The 21,094-nt window shown below is 35.3% G+C and overlaps 1 protein-coding gene across 21 annotated transcripts in view; it reads right to left on the minus strand.

Annotated features, from left to right (window-relative positions):
* Positions 1–21,094, minus strand: part of MYO9A (myosin IXA) — a 226,744-nt gene that overhangs the window by 79,009 nt on the left and 126,641 nt on the right. For all 21 annotated transcript variants that reach the window (XM_021100912.1, XM_021100896.1, XM_021100965.1 and 18 more), the window contains 5 exons: positions 19,844–19,883; positions 13,408–13,530; positions 4,643–4,723; positions 2,525–2,635; positions 1,546–1,668 (listed from right to left, as the gene is read on the minus strand). In XM_021100912.1, the coding sequence (XP_020956571.1) occupies positions 1,546–1,668; positions 2,525–2,635; positions 4,643–4,723; positions 13,408–13,530; positions 19,844–19,883 (478 nt within the window). The remainder of the gene's footprint in view (positions 1–1,545; positions 1,669–2,524; positions 2,636–4,642; positions 4,724–13,407; positions 13,531–19,843; positions 19,884–21,094) is intronic.

Genomic DNA, 21,094 nt, shown 5'->3' on the forward strand with positions numbered 1-21,094 from the left:
TCTGCGACCTACCCCACAGCTCACGGCAACGCCAGATCCTTAACCCACTGAGCAAGGCCAGGGATTGAACCTGCAACCTCATGGTTTCTAGTCAGATACATTAACCACTGAGCCATGACGGGAACTCCTAAGAGCAGGTAGATATTTAAAATTACATATATTTAAGGCATAGAATGTGATATTTTGATGTATGTATATATTTTTTAATTTTAATTTTAATTTTTGGCTGCATGCAGAAGTTTCCAGGCCAGTGATTGAACTCTAGTCACAGCAGTGACCTGTGCCACAGCAGTGATAATGCAGGATCCTTAACCTGCTGCACCGCCACAGAACTCCTTGATGTATGTATAAACATTGTGAAATGATTACTCCAATCATACTAATTAACATATCTATCACCTCCCATTTTGGTCAAAAATAAAAAAACATTTTTTAAAAGTACAGATAGATAGTAGATGCCCAAAGAGGAAAACAGTAGGCTAACAAAGGCAAGAGACAGAGGACACCTAGCTAAGCAAAACAAGGAGTTAGAAATGAGAATAAAGACACATACTGAGGACAACAGAACAATTAATAGTGTGAAGTCACAAAATGAAGGTCCTTGAAAATAAGAAAGATGTTTACATTTAATGAGGAGGTTATCAGGGGATTGTTACTGTGCAGGAAACCAATCTAAAAATTATATATATTAAGATGATGATTTTCGGAGTTCCCATTGTGGTTCAGTGGGTTAATAATCTGACTAGTACCCTGTAAGGATGTGGGTTCGATCCCTAGTCTCACTCAGTAGGTTAAGGATCCAGTGTTGCCACCATCTGCAGTGTAGGTCACAGACATGGCTCGGCTCCAGTGTTGCTCTGGCTGTGGCTAGCAGCTACAACTCTGATTCAACCCTTGGCCTGGGAACTTCCATATGCTGCAAGTGCAGCCCTAAAAAGCAAAAAAAAGAGAGAGAGATGATTTTGATACTATGGGTAGAGCGAGTTTAATGGAATGACAAACAGAATGACATCAAATGATGGATCTATTTACTTTAAGAGAAATGTGTGAGAGCTAAGAAACAGAACTAAAATGTAAAGAGTAGGAAAAGAGAAAAAGGGAGAGATGTAAGAATCATTTATAAGGAAAAAAAAGAGAAACAGAACTTTGTAAAATGATTAAAGTGAAGATAAGCCAAATATGATTATGGTTTCTAGCCTAAGAAACTAGAAGAAAGGTGACAGAGAAAAAGAGTAGTTGATGAATTAAAGATAGTAGGGGAATCTGAATAAGGTTATTTTGGGGAAATTGAGTAAAAAAATTATGTTAGAATATAAGGGAAAGATGATTTTTAGGCAGTTAAAATTATAGGCAGAACTAGAGCATTGGCTGTAAACTCTTTTTACTAATACTGACTATATTATTAAGTAAAAATCTTGGCCTAATCAATGCCCTTATGATATCTGTTACACTATCATTCTTATAAACATTCTCCTAGGCAAAGACTGCCATTATTACTTAAAGTAAAAAATGCACTCAATTTTGACAGGGATTATATATATTTACCATGGATTTTCCAACTTGATAATTATCTGGATTAAGATTTATTTTCCTGAAGAAATCCTGAATGTTAAATTTGGATGGAATAATATTTCGGGAAAGAAGCACGTGGAAATGACTCACAAAATCCTGAAAAATGAAAAGAAACCATTATAAAATCACAAGAGAATTAAACGTAAAAAAGATTCTAAACTAGTTAATTGTCCTTTTACTAATCCTTTTCTCCTTAAACAGGATGAAAACAAGAAATTACCTGTTAATCTAAAATATTATAAAAGGCTAATTAGTAAAAAGAGAGATAAGTGATTTCTACAAATTTTGTTATCAAAGGAGAATGAAAGAAGAGCAGAAACTAATTCTCCCTTTGAGAAAGCTGTATTAAAGACCAAAGAAAAAGTTACTTCATCACAATCTGAATTTTTTTAGCAAAAAAAGAAGCAAAAGTGGCGCTATTTCAGGGTATGACTGAGAATGAAGCTTTCCCTCAACAGTAAAGACCTGCTCAGCTGCTAAAAAGTTTCAAAACAATTTCTAAACCCACAGCAGCAGTAGATATGTAGATAAAAATAGCTATGAGCTTTGCTGGCAGCCTCCAACGAAAGAAAATTCTGCTGATTAAACTTTAGGGAAAACCAAGGAGGATTCTTCTTTTGAACTAGATAGCTTGAACTGAAGTATTTCAATTATTAGAATAATCACTGTGAAGAACTGCTATGTTATCAGTAAATTTATATTAGCAAACAGTTCAGATTAAATGAGAATAGACAAGTAGTGGATTCTATTACAACACAAGCTGTATGAGATTGCTGCCACTCAATGGAAATGAGTATTCTCTATCCCTCTTTAATTCTGCATACAAAAGATGGAATGGAAAGGAAGAATAAAGAGAAACAAACAAGTGAGCCCCAAATTTAAAAAAAAAAAAAAAGACATAGGAATAATTTACTTGATGTACACATATATTTAAATATCACTAAAGCATAACCTGGAAAGAGTATTTGCAGCTGTAGCCTGACTGGCGAATTCGAACTGTCTCCAGCATCCCAGTGTACCGAAGCTGTCTAAGTACCAAGGCATCATTGAACCTTAATGGCAACTAAAACAAAGCAAATGGAAAAAAGATCAACCCAGAAGAACAGATCTCCAAATTAATGTTTGTCATAAATAGTTAAGTTGTGAATTTCTAAGAACTGACTGGAGGTTGTCTGGTTAAGACGCATTAGAGGCAACAGGACAATCTTACCTCCCCAAAGGTAGCTTTGACTCTAGGGAAAAAGGAGGCACCCATCTTCCAGATTCTCTAGTTGCAGAAGCAGAGGACCTTTAAAGGTCAAAAGGATGAAGTTGCCCACAAGCCACATAGTTTAGTCACTATGTGACAAGATTAACCTGTCTGTAACAATTTGTAACAAGATTAACCTATATATACTCAAGACTTCTGTATTTTTGTTTTTAATTATCCATAATCTCACTCAGAAACTACCTTCCCCACACTCTTTCAGTTAACTGAGAGCTGATAGATTCTTCTTCCATGATTAGCATAAGATTAAGACGAGCTTATTTCCCTAGTTTTTGCTGATGATACTGGTATGACGCAATGAAAAACAAAAAATTCCTACAGTCCTTGAGAATTGATCTCTCATTGCATTGACATTGACAGAGAAGGGGCTCATGGAAGGTATTCACTCATCACCAGTTACAACACTCTGTCAATCCCAGGTATCTTAGAGGCATGCTTTTAGACTTTCAAAAAAGGATGTATTTTGAGCTTCTGATATTTCTCTCTATTCTCTAAACATCATTTTCAATTATCCACTAAGACAACCCCAGACATTTTCCTACGGAGAGATGGGGTATATTAGCTGTCAAGAAAAAAAAAAAAATTAAGTGGGCAAGTTATATTAAATAATAACAGCAGTTAACATTCATTTAGTACTTACTCTGTGCCCTTAAATACTTCATTAATTGAACTCTTTGTTTAGCAAGTTCTCAACAATAGGGACTCAAACTTCCATTTATTTTTTTATTTTTTATTTTTTTTTTTTGTCTTTTTGCTATTTCTTTGGGCCGCTCCCGCGGCATATGGAGGTTCCCAGGCTAGGGGTCTAATCGGAGCTGTAGCCACTGGCCTACACCAGAGCCACAGCAACGCAGGATCCGAGCCGCGTCTGCAACCTACACCACAGCTCACGGCAACGCCGGATCGTTAACCCACTGAGCAAGGGCAGGGACCGAACCCGCAACCTCATGGTTCCTAGTCGGATTCGTTAACCACTGCGCCACGACGGCAACTCCTCAAACTTCCATTTAAATGTAAATAAAACAGTTTCCTTTTTGTCACTATAAAAGAATAGCTAACTTTTCCTAAAGCTAGTATGGCTGGGAACATTCTAAACACTATAGATGCTGACTCACACGTACTCACAAAACACTATAAGGTTGGTCCTACAATTACAGTATATTCTTAAAACAGATGAAAATATTTAAGGCACAGAAAGGTTAAGTATCTTGCCTAAGGTTACAAAGCTTGTAACTAAGAGAGCCAGAGCTTGCTTCTTAAGAACTTTGAACCTAATTCCTACTACATTTTAGCCATTTTTCCTATAATGGACAAAAAGATGACAAATGTTTACACCTTAAGAGATATATTTTGTAAGCTCTAACTAGGGGAACTGCCATATAAAGCAAGAAGGAATCAAGAATATCTAGAGTATCTTCCCTATTTTAAAGAGACAAGAATCTCTAAACATTAAAAAAGGCCAAGCAAATTCTGTAAGTGATTGATAGCTTATACCTAAACAAGAGAGACTGGTTGTGGGGTAACAAATTTTGCATAAAATCCTTCTGTATGATAGAATTTCAAGAGGTTTTTTGCTTCTGTAGGAGATGCTAAATTTTAGAAGATGCTAAATTGAGCCTATATAAATACTTTATAGGCAGGTAAGTGCAGAAGTAAGAAGATTATCCATAGAAAATATAGAACTCTGATTTCCTTATAAAGATTATAAGTAACTCTTTCCCTCCATTTACTCTCCTTAGAAAGAATTTAAAACTTGGTTTGAAGTAAGCTGAGCTAGAAGCTCTATTTACAGGACATTTTTACCTTTTCAGCATTAGAGCGAATGCATTTTACGAAATATGGTTCTGCTTGACCAAGTGTTTCCATCAGTTTGCTTAATGAGGCCTGCAAATACAAAGCAATATAGTTAGCCTTTTCTCCCATTCCAAACTGGCAATGAGTGACTTATAAACAGTAACATTGGCCAAATATTCAAAAACAAGTGGCATACACAGAAACAGGTTTGTTTCCAAAAAGCAAACTGTGTACATTGCCATACTGATTAAATTAAGGTTAAGGAAGAGGATGGTATTTAATCTTAAAGTTGACAGACTGGTAATGGCAAATAACACAAATATACTCCAGAATAATCTAAGTCTAGAACTCATTTTTACTTTTCTTCGCATTTCATAAAACAATTTTATTCAAACTCATGCAGTCGTGGAGTGACTGGAGAAAACATCCAGTAGGGTAGCCATAAAAGTAGTAGTCCCCTGCTTCAATTTTAATGTTTAAGTGTATCATGACATCCCCTCTTTCATTCCTGATCCTGATAATTTGTGCGCTGCCTTTTTTTTTTCCAGATTATTCTGACTGGAGGTTTATACATTTTAAAAAAATATTTTCAAAGAACCAGCTTTTTTGTTTCATTGGTTTTTCTCTATTATTTTTCTGTTTTCAACTTCATTGATTTCTGCTTTTATCTTTTATCATTTTACTCCTGCTTGCTTTGGATTTAATGTTTCTCTTTTTCTAGTTTCTTAGGGTAGAAACTTAGATTACTGACTAAAGGCCTTTCTCCTTTTCTGATAAAAGCATGTAGGGAGTTCCCGTCATGGCGCAGGGAAAACAAATTCAACTAGGAACTATGAGGTGGGTTCAATCCCTGACCTTGCTCAGTGGGTTGAGGATCCGCTGTTGTCATGAACTGTGGTATAGGTCACAGACGCAGCTTGGATCTGGTGTTGCTGTGACTGTGGTGTAGGCCAGAAGCCTCAGCTTTGATTAGACCCCTAGCCTGGGAATCTCCGTATGCCACAGGTGTGTCCCTAAAAAGACAAAAAAAAAAAAACAAAAAAACATTTAGTTTTACAAATTAACCTTGGAGTACTGCTTTAGCTGTGCTGCACAAATTTTAATATTTCATTTTGATTCCATTTAAAAATTTTTAAAATTTTCCTTCCTCTTTGACTCATGTATTACTTAGACGTTTGTTTTTCATCTTCCAAATATGTGGAGATTGTTATCTTTCTTTTACTGATTTCTGGTTTAAGTATGGTCAGACAGCACAGTTTGTTTATTAGTATTATATTTATCTATTGGCTTTTCAGCTTTATCTCTTTGTATTTTGTGTGTGTATGTGTGTGTGTCTGCTCTAGGGATTACAATATAATAACCTAGAGTGTATATATATGTATGTATGACTGGGTCACCTTGCTGTACAGTAGAAAACTGACAGAACATTGTAAACCAGCTATAATGGAAAAAAACAAAAATCATAAAAAAAAATAAAATAACCTAAGTTGTCACAGTCTACCTAGACTCAATATTTTATGACTTCAAGTAAAATTTGGAAGCTTTATAATCATATAGACAGATTCCTATTATTTCTGTCATTTATATTAATCAGCATACACATTTTATACTTCTAGGTGTTCTTTTTTCTCATAAGTATTATTGTAGTATAATATATATAATATAAAATTCTTAAAGAATAAATATACAATATGATAAATTTTTACAAAGGCAACATATTCTTGTAACCAAAGCACAAATCGATAAATAAAATGTTATTAGAACCTCAGAAGCCCCTCTGTGCTCCAACCTGAATTTAGCAAGATCACTCACATAAGCTACCAGTCTCCACCCTCTACGCCTCAATCAAGGTAAACATTATCCTGACTTTCAAGATGGTAAATTAGTTTTATTTGCTATTAAACTGAATATAAAAAGAGATATCTATGTACTATCCTGTGTTTGTTGCATACAATTGTATTTTGTACATTTTCAGTACTGTATAGTAGTGACCCATTATTTGACTATACCATAATTATCCATTTAGTATGGATATTTGACTGTTTTGAATTTGGCTGTTAGGTATAAAATTGCTATGAACAATCTTCTACCTGTCTTTTAAACATTTTCCAAAATGCCTGTATCAGCAGCACATAAAAATTCTGACTGCTCCACATTTTGCCAACACTTTGCATAATCAGTCTCTTTTATTTCAGCCATGTTGGTATTATGCAGTATGTAGTATTACTGCCTAAATGCAACTTTATTTTTCAGTTCCCTGAAGAATAATAATACTGAGCATGTACTAGGTGGGCTTATTGGCCTTTTGTATAACACCTTTTGTTATCAGACAGTTTTGACTGTTCAAGACTTTTGCCCATTTCTATTAGATTGTCTGTCTTATTAACAAGTGATTTGTGGTTTTTCATATATTCCATATATACAGTCTTTTTCAGATGTACTGCAAATATATTGTCACACCCTGTAGTTTGCCCTTTCATTCTCTTAATAGTGATTTTCTATTTTTAACAGTTTTATTGAAATACAATTTACATACTAGAAAAGAGTATCCATTGTAGCATACAGATAATGATTATCAGTAAACTTATATAATTGTGTAACCATCACTATAATCCAGATTTAGAAATCTTCCACCCATCCACCCCCAAACTTCCCTCCTGCCCATTATCAATCAATAACTGCTCCTGCCCACTATCTCAGGCCACAACTGATCTGCTTTCTGCTGCTATAAGCAAACTGCCTTTGAAAAAATTAATCTTCTTTTGACATCTTTTCCTCTGACTATATAACTAGTATGTATCTACTGTAGAAAACTGAATACATACATATATGTCCGAGAATAAAAATCAGGTGTTCCAACTGTGGCTCAGTGGGTTAAGAAAATGCAGGTTCAATTCCTGGCCTGAGCCAGTGAGCAGGTTAAGGATCTTGTGTTGCCACAATCTACCATGTAGGTAGCAGATGCAGCTCAGATCCAGTGTTGCTGTGGCTGCAGCATAGGCCTGCAGCCTCAGCTCTGATTTAACCCATAGCCCAGGAACTTCCATCTGCCACAGGTGCAGCCGTAAAGAGAAAAAGAAAAAAATCAGCTTGGTTGAGTTTGGGTAATGACTTATTTCTTAGTTCCAGAGGTAGAACTAGAAGTAGGTTATTTTCTTCTGATAGGCCTTTATGCAGAGAACCCCAGTTAGAAAAACTCTTAGGCTAAAGGAGAGAAAACCTTAGAAGTTCCACCACTCCAAGGAAAGGACTACACTGACAGCTAACTTAGTATTGGATATATTTCCCGGCAATCTGTGGGTCTCTAAGCAGCTGGGCACGCATGCCTTGTTTGGCCAAGGGAGGGGCAGTACTTTCATCAGCATATTTTAGCAGATAATAACAGCAACAGAAAAGGCATCATCTATTATCCTAGGAGAAAAGCACAAAACTCCTTTTAAAAAATTAACTGAGTAGACACACAGTGCCTGTGAAGTGGTCTGCTTTCACATACAGCTCTATGCATAAACAATGTATAGTTTTTGCCTTATAATCAAGTTGCATCATCTCACTCATAACTTAAGGCTTTAGCTACTTTGACAGTCTGATGACCAAAAGGACAGTTTCATACTAACATTTGCTTGCAAGAGACAAAGTCTCAAAAGAAAATAATCCAAAGTAGGGTGAAAGTGGGGATTTACCTAACCACTGAAATAATCAATAAGAATATATATGTGGTCTACCTACTTGCTATCTGTTTCTATTTGTTTAACTTGCTTTTTCTTTTATCCTATCTTTTTAAAATTGAGTATACAACTGGAGTTCTACTGTGGCACAGAAGGTTAAGGATCCCGTGTTGTTCCTCCAGTGGCTTGGGTCACTGCTGTGGCATGGGTTTGATCCCTGGCCCAGGAACTTCCACATACCATGGGTGCAGCCAATAAATAAATAAATAAATAAATAAATAAATAAATACAATTGAGTATCCAGTTAACCCTTGAATAAAGCAGGGGTTTGGGGTGCTGATCCACCATGCTATTGAAAACCCCCATACTTTCAAGTCAGCCCTCCATATACTCGGTTCCATTCTATCTGTGGTTCTATCTGTGGTTCACAATCAACGAACCACTGATTGTGAAATAGTGTAGTGTTAACTATTGAGAAAAATCTACATATAAGTGGAACTGTGATGTTCAAACCCTTGCTGTTAAGGGGTCACCTGTATTTTATGATTCCATTTTAGTTTTGCTATTAGCTCATTACCTATAATTAGCCCTTTTTTTCAGGATTTCTCAAGGGTTTATACCTTTAATGTATCACAATCTACCTTCAAATAATGTTATGCCATTACCTGTAGAGTGTAAAAACTTAACAACAGTATAAACTTACATTGAGCCCATTTCTTTTGTGCTACTTTTGTCATATATTTATTTCTACCTCACAATATACTATTTTTGTTTTCTACAATTATTTTTTTTTAAAAGATTAAGAGAGAAAGAGTTTTTTTTTTTTTTTGTCTTTCTGCCTTTTCTAGGGCTGCACCCGCGGCATATGGAGGTTCCCAGGCTAGGAATTGGAGATGTAGCCTCCGGCCTATGCCACAGCCACAGTAACACAGGATCCGAGCAGCAGCGTCTGCGACCTACACCACAGCTCACGGCAACGTCGGATCCTTAACCCACTGAGCAAGTCCAGGGATGGAACCCAAAACCTCATGGTTCTTAGTCGGATTGGTTAGCCACTATGCCACGACGGGAACTCCAAGAAAAAGTATTTTTTATAGTTAGTTACACATATCATTCTAGCACTCTTAGTGTTTTGTACAGATGCAAATTTCTATGTGGTTTTTCTCATCTTTTTTCTCCCAAATTTAACATTCTTATACTGTAAATTTCCTGACAACACATTCTCTCAGCTCTTGTTTACCTGAAAAAGTCTATATAACCTTCATTTTTACAAGATAAACTCACTTGTGCACAGAATTTTAGAGTGACTTTTTTTTTTTCCTCTCAGTCTTTTAAAAATACCATTCTTGACTTGTGGCTTGCATAATTCCTGATGAGAAACCTACTGCTATTCTTATCTTCATTTAATTGCATATAAAGGTCTTTTTTCTGTGGCTATATTTAAAATTTTCTTTTTAACTGGCTTAAGCAATTTTTTGTTTTGTTTTCGTTTTTTTTGGTCTTCTTAGGACTGCATCTGCAGCATATGGAGGTTCCCAGGATAGGGGTCCAGTCGGAGCTGAAGCTGCTGGCCTACACTAGAGCCACAGCATGGGATCCCAGCCAAGTCTGCAACCTACACCACAGCTCATGGCAACGCCGATCCTTAATCCACCAAGCCAGGCCAGGGACTGAACCCATGTCCTCATGGATGCTGGTTGGGTTCCTTAACCGCTGAGCCCTGATGGGAACTCCTGGCTTTAGTAATTTGATGTGATGTGTCTTAGTGTGTTTAGGTTTGTTCTGCTTGGGATTTATTGAAAGTATTTGATCTTAGAGCTTATATTATTCATAAATTCAGGAAATACTTTGTTCATTATTTCTTCAAATTTTTTTCTGTATCCCCCTTTCCTTCTGAGATGCTAATTACACCGATGTTCAATGACTGGTTTTTCCACAACTCGTTAATGCTTTTTTCACATATTTCCATTTTTGTTATTTCTTTCTGTACTTTATTTCAAAGTAAATGTAATTTCTAAATCACTACTTCTGCACTAATAGTTATTAATCTCATCTAGCTTATTTTTATTTTCAAATATTACATTTTTAACTGTTGAAAGTTCTATTTGAGTCTTTTTTTCTTTTTTCTTTTTTTTCATTTTTGGCCACCTGCAGCATATGGAGCTCCCAAGCCAGGGATCAGATCTGAGCTGCAGCTGTGACCAAGCTGCAACAACACCAGATCCTTAACCCACTGTGTCAGGCCAGGGATCATCCCAAGATGCCGCCAATCCTGTTGTGCCACAGGAGGAGCTCCTATTTGAGTCTTTTTCATATCTTCTACTTTTGTCTCATCATTATTCATGTTTTTTTGTTATGTCCTGGGACGTGTTTATATGATACATAGTAGCTATTTTGAGATCCTCATCTACTATTTCCATCATCTCTGTCATTTTTAGGTCTATTTCTAATGACCAATTTTTCTCCCTTGCTATGGGTTATTTTTTCCCTGATTCTTCCTGAATGCTTAGTAATTTCAGATTGGATGGCAGTATGATTTTACACTGTTGGATTCTGTTATATTCCTTTAAAGAATAACAGACAATTTCCCCCGGGGCTATTAAGTTACATAGGATCATTTTGATTCCTTCAAGATTTGCTGTCATTAAGCTTTGTGAGGGCAGCTCCAGAGGAAAACCTCTTGTGCTAGTGTGGGTTCCCTCTTCCTGGGCCATAGCAAATTGCTTTTATGCAGTAACCTGGGACATGCCTCATTTATTTCCCTTTTCTCAGAGATCATAATCCTTCAATACTTATTGTCTAATATCTAAAAACATTTGATTCTTATCTCTTGTCCAGTTTTCTAGTTGTTTATAGCAGAAGGGCAAGTCTTGTATCAGTTAACCCTTCATGAATTCTATAAACATTCTTTCCTAAGAAGGGCATGAAGTCAAAGCTACCTGGGTGCCATCTAGCTCCATCACTTATAATTTCCTTACCTGTACAATAAGAATGACAGTATTTATCTTACAGAATTGGAGGAAAAATAGACTGTATAAGTATTTAGTAAAGAATCTGGAAAATACAGTACACTGGTGATTATCTCTGGATGGTAAATGACTGTCATTTGTTTTTGTTCTCTGTATTTTCTAAACAATCAAAAATTAACTCATTACCTTTATATTTAACAATGTATTAGAAACATTACAGATGACTCTTCCAAATGTTAAATACAATACTTGAAAACAATTTGAAAATATCCAAAATTCCTGAATTTGGGTGATTTTAAGGGACAGGATAGGACTGTAATTATAACTCAGTTTTTATTACAGTAGCTATAATGTATACTGTTCAGATTAAAGACTGAGTTTGGAACATAGTCACCTGTACCAGATCCAAGGTAACAAAACAAAGGACACTTAACAGCTTAATGGTTCTACCCTTCATTATAAGATGAATGCTTCTTTTTCAGTTACCAAGCTCACCAAGTTACCTTTCCTTCGAAATTTGGCTTCCCACGTTGGTCTGCTATTCAGGGGGAAATGTGATCATGAAGTAACAATGATAACAAGTCTGCCTATGATTCTTATTTCTTATTGTACACTAATAAACTTTGATACTGTTTATAGTTTATCAATCAGCAAGATTTTTTCCCCTGTAACCCATTTGTCTTTGCATTTCTAAGTGAACAGCTAAACTATGAGAATGTGAAGACAACATCAAGGTATAGATAGACTTGGCCAAGCAACATCTCTCTCTCTTTTTAATAAACCAATACCATTAACCTATAGCATTATGAATTAAGAAGGATTTTTTTAAATTCATGGCAGAGCCTCCATTATATATTTAATTGACTTTCTTTAACTTTATTAGCACATAATAAGTTATCTGGCTCTTCAATCTTGTTTTTTTTTTTTTTTTTAAAGAAAAACCATTTGACCAAGTAGCTTTTATAGAATCAAAATTTTCTCCAGGCCTATGGTAAAAATTGTCTAAAATAAAATGACATTCCTAGCCTACAGTTCAAAGGACTATGCTTATAAATACTATAAATCAAATAAGACTATATCCAGTGATATGCCAGTAGATATTTTACATTCAGATATCCAGGATTAAAAAGGAGCATTCAAAAAAGTGATCACATATAGAAATACAGCTATCAGCAAATAATGAAGTTTTTAGTTAACAGTGAACATTGCTTCAGTGACAAAAGCATGAGATAGGGTAAAATTATGTAAAGCATCATCACTACCCTTCAGATTTTCAGCTCATTTTCATAAATATCTAGCAAATGAGTAAAATGTTTGGGATAATTTGAGAAAAGGAATAAACAATTGGAAAAGCATTTCTTCAAGTATTTCTGGAAGTTATTTGGTTAATTTATATTGGTTATATTTATTCCTAAATGCCTAGTCACAATAAAAAGAATTGGATTTCAATGCATATAAAACTAAAATAAAGAAGAAAAAAGCCTACAATTCCATTTAGTTCAATGTTGATGGCAGCAGAATGAGGTTTAAATAGATATGTATTAAAATGTACATCACTGTGTTAACAGTGACCATATCTGGGGAGTTAATTTTCTGTGCTTTTCTCCTCATATTAAAAATAATGGGAGGAATTCCTGTCATGGCTCAGTGGTTAACGAATCCAACTAGGAACCATGAGGTTGCAGGTTCAATCCCTGGCCTTGCTCAGTGGGTTAAGGATTCGGCGTTGCCCTGAGCTGTGGTGTAGGTTGCAGACTCAGCTTGGATCCCGCATTGCTGTGTCTGTGGTGTAGGCCAGCAGCTACAGCTCTGATTCGACCCCTAGCCTGGCAATCTCCATATGCCGCGGTGCAGCCCTGAAAAGACAAAAAGATGCAAAAAAATATATAATGAATTACTCTTTGGGATATGCACTATGCAGAGATACAGGGATGAAAAAGAAAAGCAGCTGACTTTTCTTTCATCTTCAGTACTTCTATCCAAACTGACCATTATAGCATAGCTTTTTAGTCCCATGAGTCATATTCCATTTGGGTACCTTGCAGAACACTTTGACCTTAATAATGTCAATCTGAATGAAAATGATTCCTCTTTGTTAAAAGTGAAAAGGGAAAAAAAAAAAAGTAAAACAGGAAATAACCTGAAACTGGGCACTGATGCTGGGAGGTTTCTTCTTCTTGTGCAAATGAAGAAGAGACTTGGTAATTCGATCCTGTAGGGTCAGTCTTGTCAGGTGCTTTAAAGACTTCACCTCTAGCAAATGCTAAAAAGAAGGGGGAAAAATCAGATTCTTCACGTAAATTGATCTAAGAATAGGAAAAACAAAAATGTAAGTCAATTTTCATTATTCCCACGTAATGACTGTGGTGAATATGGGAGATTAATACTCAGCATCCATTTACCCTCCTTCTGCTTTCCTATAGAAGCATACCAGCTAAAAAGAAACTGTATTTCCCAAACTCACCTGCATCACAGGTTCTGGATGTGATTTAAGTTCATCAACTAAATTCCCACATGTGAAACTGGGAGGGTCTAATTGAGGCAGAGGCTTCAGCTAATTAATAGCTTGTTTCTGCTGGCAAACACACACAAAAGTACTTTGGTTTTCTATGGCCCCAGTGTTCAGGCAGTACTTTTGTGAGTTTTTAAAGTCAGAGTGCAGAGCATTTATGTTGTCACTGCAACTCTAGTAAAAGCACTTTAGCCCCAAAGCCAATGGTTGTACAGATTCTTTCTCATTCCCGGATTACACCACAGGTGGTATGTGGCTGGGAGGAGCAGCAATGGTGGTGGTTTCCTCATTTCCTAGTTCGGGGGAGAAGGATCAAGATGACAGAGGAGTAGGATGTCACGCTCACCTTCTCCCACAAACACATCATCTCCTAGCTTCCTGATTACAGCTGAGATCAATTCTGCTGTTGTTTTAATACTCTGAAACTCTAAGGCTTTTGAACATTTTTGTAAGCACCTCTTTAAGTCCCTTTCTACTTAAAAATATCTAGTGATTTGTTATCTGCAACTGACTCCTGACTCCTAGAGCAATAAATTTAATCCCAGGGCTATATAGTAGGTAAGCCAGGCACACGTATACAGAAAAAAGAATACATAGTCTCTATCAACCCTCATCCTGATGTCCTAGTTATTAATCTTAATAATAAGATAGGAGCTACACCAACAAAGCAACTAAAGAATATTTGACAGGATAGTAATAAAATATTTTGGAGCTCTTTTTATCCAACCACTAATCAATTTTTAAAATCCTACTAATTTATGTCAGTGAGTCTGTCAAGAGAATATATCTATAAAGATGTGCAACTGTATAATGTTAATCAAAAAGTAGAAGTTTTATTGTATGAGAAGCAGAGAATTGAGTTACAAGCATGTCAAATTTAAAAGACTCAAAAATACTAATTTTGACAACATAAATATTAAAAAATAAAAACTTTCAAGTGGCAATAAGTACAATACATATTTAAACAAGTCCCCCTAAAAAATATTTCCAATAATGACAAAGTCTTAATCTCTGTATAAGAACTGTTAAAGAAATCCTCAGGGAGTTCCCGTCATGGTGCAGTGGTTAACGAATCCGACTAAGAACCATGAGGTTGTGGGTTCGATCCCTGGCCTTGCTCAGTGGGTTAAGGATCTGGCGTTGCCGTGAGCTGTGGTGTAGGCTGCAGACTCGGCTCGGATCCAGAGTTGCTGTGGCTCTGGTGTAGGCCGGTGGCTACAGCTCCGACTAGACCCCTAGCCTGGGAACCTCCATATGCCGTGGAAGCGGCCCAAGAAATGGCAAAAAGACAAAAAAACAAAAAAACAAAAAAAAACAACAAAAAAAAAGAAATCCTCAAAAAAAAATCCCATGATAATAAATAAGCATAAGACCTAACAGATAACTCTCAAAATATAAAAAAGTAACATATTGACAATGAATCCCGGAGTTCCCGTTGTGGTGCAATGGTTAACGAATCCGACTAGGAACCATGAGGTTGCGGGTTCGGTCCCTGCCCTTGCTCAGTGGGTTAACGATGCGGCGTTGCCGTGAGCTGTGGTGTAGGTTGCAGACGCAGCTCGGATCCCGCGTTGCTGTGGCTCTGGCGTGGGCCGGTGGCTACAGCTCCGATTAAACCCCTAGCCTGGGAACCTCCATATGCCGCGGGAGCGGCCCAAGAAATAGCAACAACAACAACAAAAGACAATGAATCCCACTTTTAATCAAAGAAATCTTTTAAGAAGGTTTTCTGCACATCAGATTGGCAAATATAGTAAAGAATGATTTAAAAAACTCAGTATACATGAGGATATAGTGAAATAGGCATATTTATGCACTGTTCTTAAAAATGCAAATCATTATAACATTCCTGATAAGCAATTTCAGTCTAGGTATTTATCTAAGGAGAGATCTGAATGTTATTTCTGACAATGTACTTTAAAAAATGGTGAAAAATTCTGAAAAACAGGGATAAGTAATTATATGGAATTTTCTTCATAAACTATGCTTCACCCACGCAACTGAATACTATACAGCTCCCAAAATATTGTAAAACTGTATTTACTGACATGGAAAAATATTTGCAAATACTATTGTCAAAAAATCCATGCAAAACAAAAATATAAAGGCAAAATGGTGTGTGTGTTGAATTCTGATGGTTTTTAGTTTATTTCTGAATTCTCACAAAAGATTCACTATATATTAAGAAAAAAGTAATTTTACTTACTGGTCAAGACTCATTTAGAAGAATTTTGTGGTTTATCCATAAGTAAAAACAAACTAGCAACAAAGCCTAAAATTATTTTTCCCCCCGAAGATTTGAGATACTTCTGAGAAGACTTTGGAAATGCTTTCATTTTATAAACTGTATCTACAAAAATGGTAAAATTAATTACCAAATGTCACTATGTAAAAAAGTATCATTTGGACTGCGGAAAATACAAATAATTTTCTTTAAACTTGAAGTCCTTGCCTTCAAGGAATTTAATTGAAAAAATAAAGCAAACAAACCAAAAAAAAATCCACTTTCATTCTTACATAAAGGTCTTTCTGATTTTTTCATTTGCTAGGAATATTCTATAGCTACATGGCTTCATTTTTCTTGGAATTCAACTTGTAGCTTAGATACTCAAATTTTCTCAAAGTTATTTCTTAAACACCTTCAAATTAGCCTACCTCTAAGTCAGTAAAATGTTAATTCATTTTCTTCTTTGCATCTTTTCTGAGTATCATCTAAATCATCTTTTCATTTATTTATGTATATTTTTCTTTTTCTCTAGAGGAATCATTATGAGAAAGCAAGAACTTTGACTAGATTGTTTATCCCTGCACCTCCAATGCCTATAGTGCCTGGAATTTCATACTCAATAGATATTAGTTTGGATGAATGAATGAATGATTAGGAACTAATGATTTTTGAATAATGTTTTCTCAGCAATTGGAGACCAAACTTCTGTCTATAAAATTCACCTGTTCTAAGTGTTAGGAATACACTGCATTCAAAGACCAGGAAACAAACTACAAGGATATTAAAAAATAAATGATAACCTGAGGGTTATTAAGATTTACAAAGAAGATAAAACACGGCAAGAAAGAAAGAAGAGACAAGGGAGAGCAGAACAAAGTGGAGGACAAGAGGCTAAGGAGGTAAGAGAGAGAGAAATCCTGTTAAAGGACAGCTTTAATAGCCCAGCATGAAATTGCAGAAAGCAAGAACTGAAATGTGGGCCCAAGATCTAGCAGAAAAGAGGTACAGAGTTTATTCCTTTCTTAGGTCTTCTGTTCATCATGTACTTTATTTCTCTCTTAATTCCATCTTCATTGTTCAGTTTTTTCAGATTAGTCAGTTCATTCTCTTTTAAATAATTAGTTACTGCTTGCTGTGCAAGGTGCTATAGACACAAAAATTAAGAAAACACTGCTCATGTTGTTCAAGAGAACCAATGGATAATAAAATTAACTTCAAGGTTTGAGCCTGAGTGACTATAAAAATTCGACAGGGGACTGATACACTAAAGTCACTTTAGGCATCCAGTCTGAGAGATGAACAGGTGTCAAAGTGGAAATGTACAACAGAGGAACTGTCAGTCAAAGACTGAAAATGTAAAGATAGATCATATTAGAAAGGTATATTTAATAGAAGAGATGGTTTCAAGGAGTAAGAAAAGGAAAGTACTATTAAAACAGAATTATATTAATAGAGGGCTAAGGGTTGTTGAAGGTTATATGTGTTAAATATGTGCCTGTGTTTAAATATTCGGAATTATAATAAAAAATAAAGCATTCTAAATCCTACCTACATTAATAAAATGAGGCTCTAGAGGTGCCCTTAATACAGATGACTGAGTCTTATTTCCAGTAGCTGTAAAAGTTGTAAGGATGTGGACAATAATGATTCACACAGCAGAGTCAGAATGCGGCGGCAGATTTTAAAAAAAAAATCCAAAGAAAAAAAGCTCAGGGTATCTATACTTCTTGGCATTCTTCCACATATAAACCTAACTTAATGCAACAGAAACATTTTAATCAATTAGTGACCATGGTCAATGAGGATATAGGATCTACCACTTTAATTTCATTAATATGTTTTGCCTTGGTTTGAAACAGACAAATAAACTAGCAAAATATTCATTAAATATAATTAGAAAAAATGAGGCATTTAATAAGGGTAGGAAAGTAAGAGGAAGAGTGAGGTTACTAAACAGATCACATATCCCTCATAAATGTATGTACACAGATAAACCAAAAATTTAGCTCTAATATTCTGGTAGCAAATAAGTAGAAAATACTTATTATTTATTGAATACTAAACAGGCACACACCAAATACTTACCTACCATCCTAACAAATATTATCCCTCACATAACAAATGAAGAGACAGGTTAAGACAAGTTAGAAAACTTACTCCAAAAATCAGAAAGCAAGTAGCAGATCCACCTTTGAATGTAGGTCAGTTTGACTCCAAACTATACTCTCATAGATTATGTTGCCTCTCTGACATATGTATTTGGATATATAAGACACACATTCAAATAAACAAAAAATTAGACACATTTACTTTCTTTCTTTTTTTTTCTTTTTGGCTACATACGGAAGCCTCCTGGGCCAGGGATGCAATCTGAACCAGAGCTGCAACCTACACCACAGCTGCAGCAATGCTGGATCCTTAACCCACTGCACCAGGCTGGGAATTGAACCCACACCTCCACAGAGACAAGATGGATCATTAACCCACTGAGCCACAGCAGGGACTCCCACATTAAATTTTAAAAGACTGATAAATAGATGACGTTCCTGTGATTGATGACTGAATGGAATTATTTACTTCAGATGTATCCAACATATTTTTGTTGGCTGTCATGTGAAGTTTAAGATGTTAAGAACTAGAGGAGAGTAAAAAGAATAGTACAAATACTAGGCCTAGAGGTGGCATCCAAAACACTAAAAGGCTAAAGAGACAGTGAAGGAAAAAAAGAAAAATGAATGATAAAGATGTCTGACAACAAATACGGTCTCCTTCTCTTTTCTCTATATCAAACCTTTCCATAAGAACATAATTACAAACCACTTACATAAATTTTCTTTATGGTTTGTTGTTTAAAACAATATTTACCACTACCAGAGACCACATCAGCAGTGCACTAAATTTTCTCTGGAAATGTAAGACGACTTAAATAGAAGGAAAAATTGAAGACAGATTCATTTTCTTGTTTATTGAACTAGAGAATCATGGGAAATAATAGTTCTTTTTCAGTTCTTTTTAAATTTTGGAATTATGGTCATTAACAAAGTTACAAGTGACAGGATTCCTTCTTTGGGAGGGCCCAAGAGAAAGAAACACTCAGTAAGGTTTTTCTTTCTTTAGTAAACTTGACAAATATTTTGAAATATAGGTCAGAGTAGGCAAATTACAACCCCTGGGCCAAATCCTTCTTCCTACTGTTTTTATATGGTATCTATATTTGAAAAAAATTAAATAATAAATAATGACGTGAAAAATTACATGAAATTCAAATTTCAGTGTCCATAAATAAAGTTTTACTGGAATACAGTCACATTCAGTTACGTATTGTCTATAGCTGTATTTATGCTACAATAGCAGCAAGTAATTATAACACAGACCAGATGGGCCTGAAAGCCTGGCTGTACCTTTACAGAAAAACTTGGCTAACTAATGCTAATGATGATGAGAGTTAGGTAAGCACTACTTAGAAATTATTTTTAAATCAGATAAAATTGAGATTTTATCTTAACCTGACTCAAGGAGAAATGAAAAGATATTATGCATTTACGTTGAGTAATTGCCTAAAATTACTTAACATAAATTTGCATTTATATTTCGAAGCTTTTCTAACACTAGAAAATGGGATATATCACAAATATTTACCCGAACCATTAAGCCTGGCCATTTCATAACATCCAGCATTATTTCTAAAATGGAATCAAATGAATGTATACAATAACATCTATTTTGGGTACAAATAAGTTATTCTTGTTTTTAATTTATAAAAATTGCTTGTATGAATAATTAAAAAGTAATTATGAAATGGGGACACTAAAGGAAAATTTTTTTCATAATACTCACCTTTGGAAGGCCAGGCTTGAGTTTGAAATTTTTGTTTCTCCTATAGAGACAAATTGTACATTAGAAAAAAACTACTGTAGAGATGAATGATTTCAAAGTCTCTACCAAAACACTAGATTTTTTTCCCCCATTTCCAAGCTATAGATCTTCTCAATGAAAACACTGTTTAATTTAACTAAGCAGGCACCTTTGGAAAGGAAGGATAAGCGAAGGAAAGAGATGTCTGCTCTGTAACAGAAGTACAAACAGGTTTAAACTTCATGGATCAATAGTATAATATTGAACACTTAAAGTTTCATTTTCTTTTGGATGTTAATAGGGCTCTGCATTCTTAGACCTACAGGGCTTTGTTTCCGTCATTTTAAAACTTAAATAGATGCCTAATCATGAGTTTTTAAAATGTACTTTTTACCAAAACTTATGATCTTCCATTTTTTGAAATTAAAAATTTTCTTCTGCACCTTTTGTCCTTATTCATAATTCAATATCACACTTATGTCCAATCTTTTTTTAATAGCTACATAAAGGGAATAAAGCCCAGTGCTTATGGACATGGGCTGTGGAATCAGAAAGACCCGGAACTTGAATCTAAACACTATCATTTACTAAAATATGAATTTAATCTCTCTAAGACTTGGTCTCATTATGTAATGATGTAAAATAAGGATGATAATACTAACTACCTTATAGAATTGCTATGAGGATTAAATAAGTTAATTTACAATTTTAGAGTATAGCAAGATATGCATATATATTGAGCCTATTAACACTGTTAAGCAGTGACTTAGGAATTAGGGAATCCAATTCAGTCACATTTCTAGCTAGGGGTCAAAAAATATATTTTGGAAGAATTTGAAATTATGTTGATATAGGTAGCTACGAACTTTTTACTAGTCCACCATGCATGTTTACATCTATGTCCTCAAACCAGTCCTAGATCAGGTAAGGAGGAACGGCAGATTTCAACAAATGTTATACATCACTATACAGGTGCCCCTTGAACATTGCAGGTTTCAACTTATACAAAGAATGTTTTCAACAGTAACTACAATGGTGCTACTCAATGTGAGGTTCACTGAATCTGTGGATGCAGAATCACACATACCAAGGGACAGTGAATATGGAGAGCTAAAGGTGATGTGCAGATTTTCAACTGTGCAGGTTGGCACCTCTAACCCATGCACTGTTGAGGGATCAACTGTATATGGTCCCAGTCACCATTTCATAAGGGATTTCCCTGCCCAATTGGTT

Source organism: Sus scrofa, chromosome 1 (assembly GCF_000003025.6).
Source record: "Sus scrofa isolate TJ Tabasco breed Duroc chromosome 1, Sscrofa11.1, whole genome shotgun sequence".
Lineage (NCBI taxonomy): Eukaryota > Metazoa > Chordata > Mammalia > Artiodactyla > Suidae > Sus > Sus scrofa.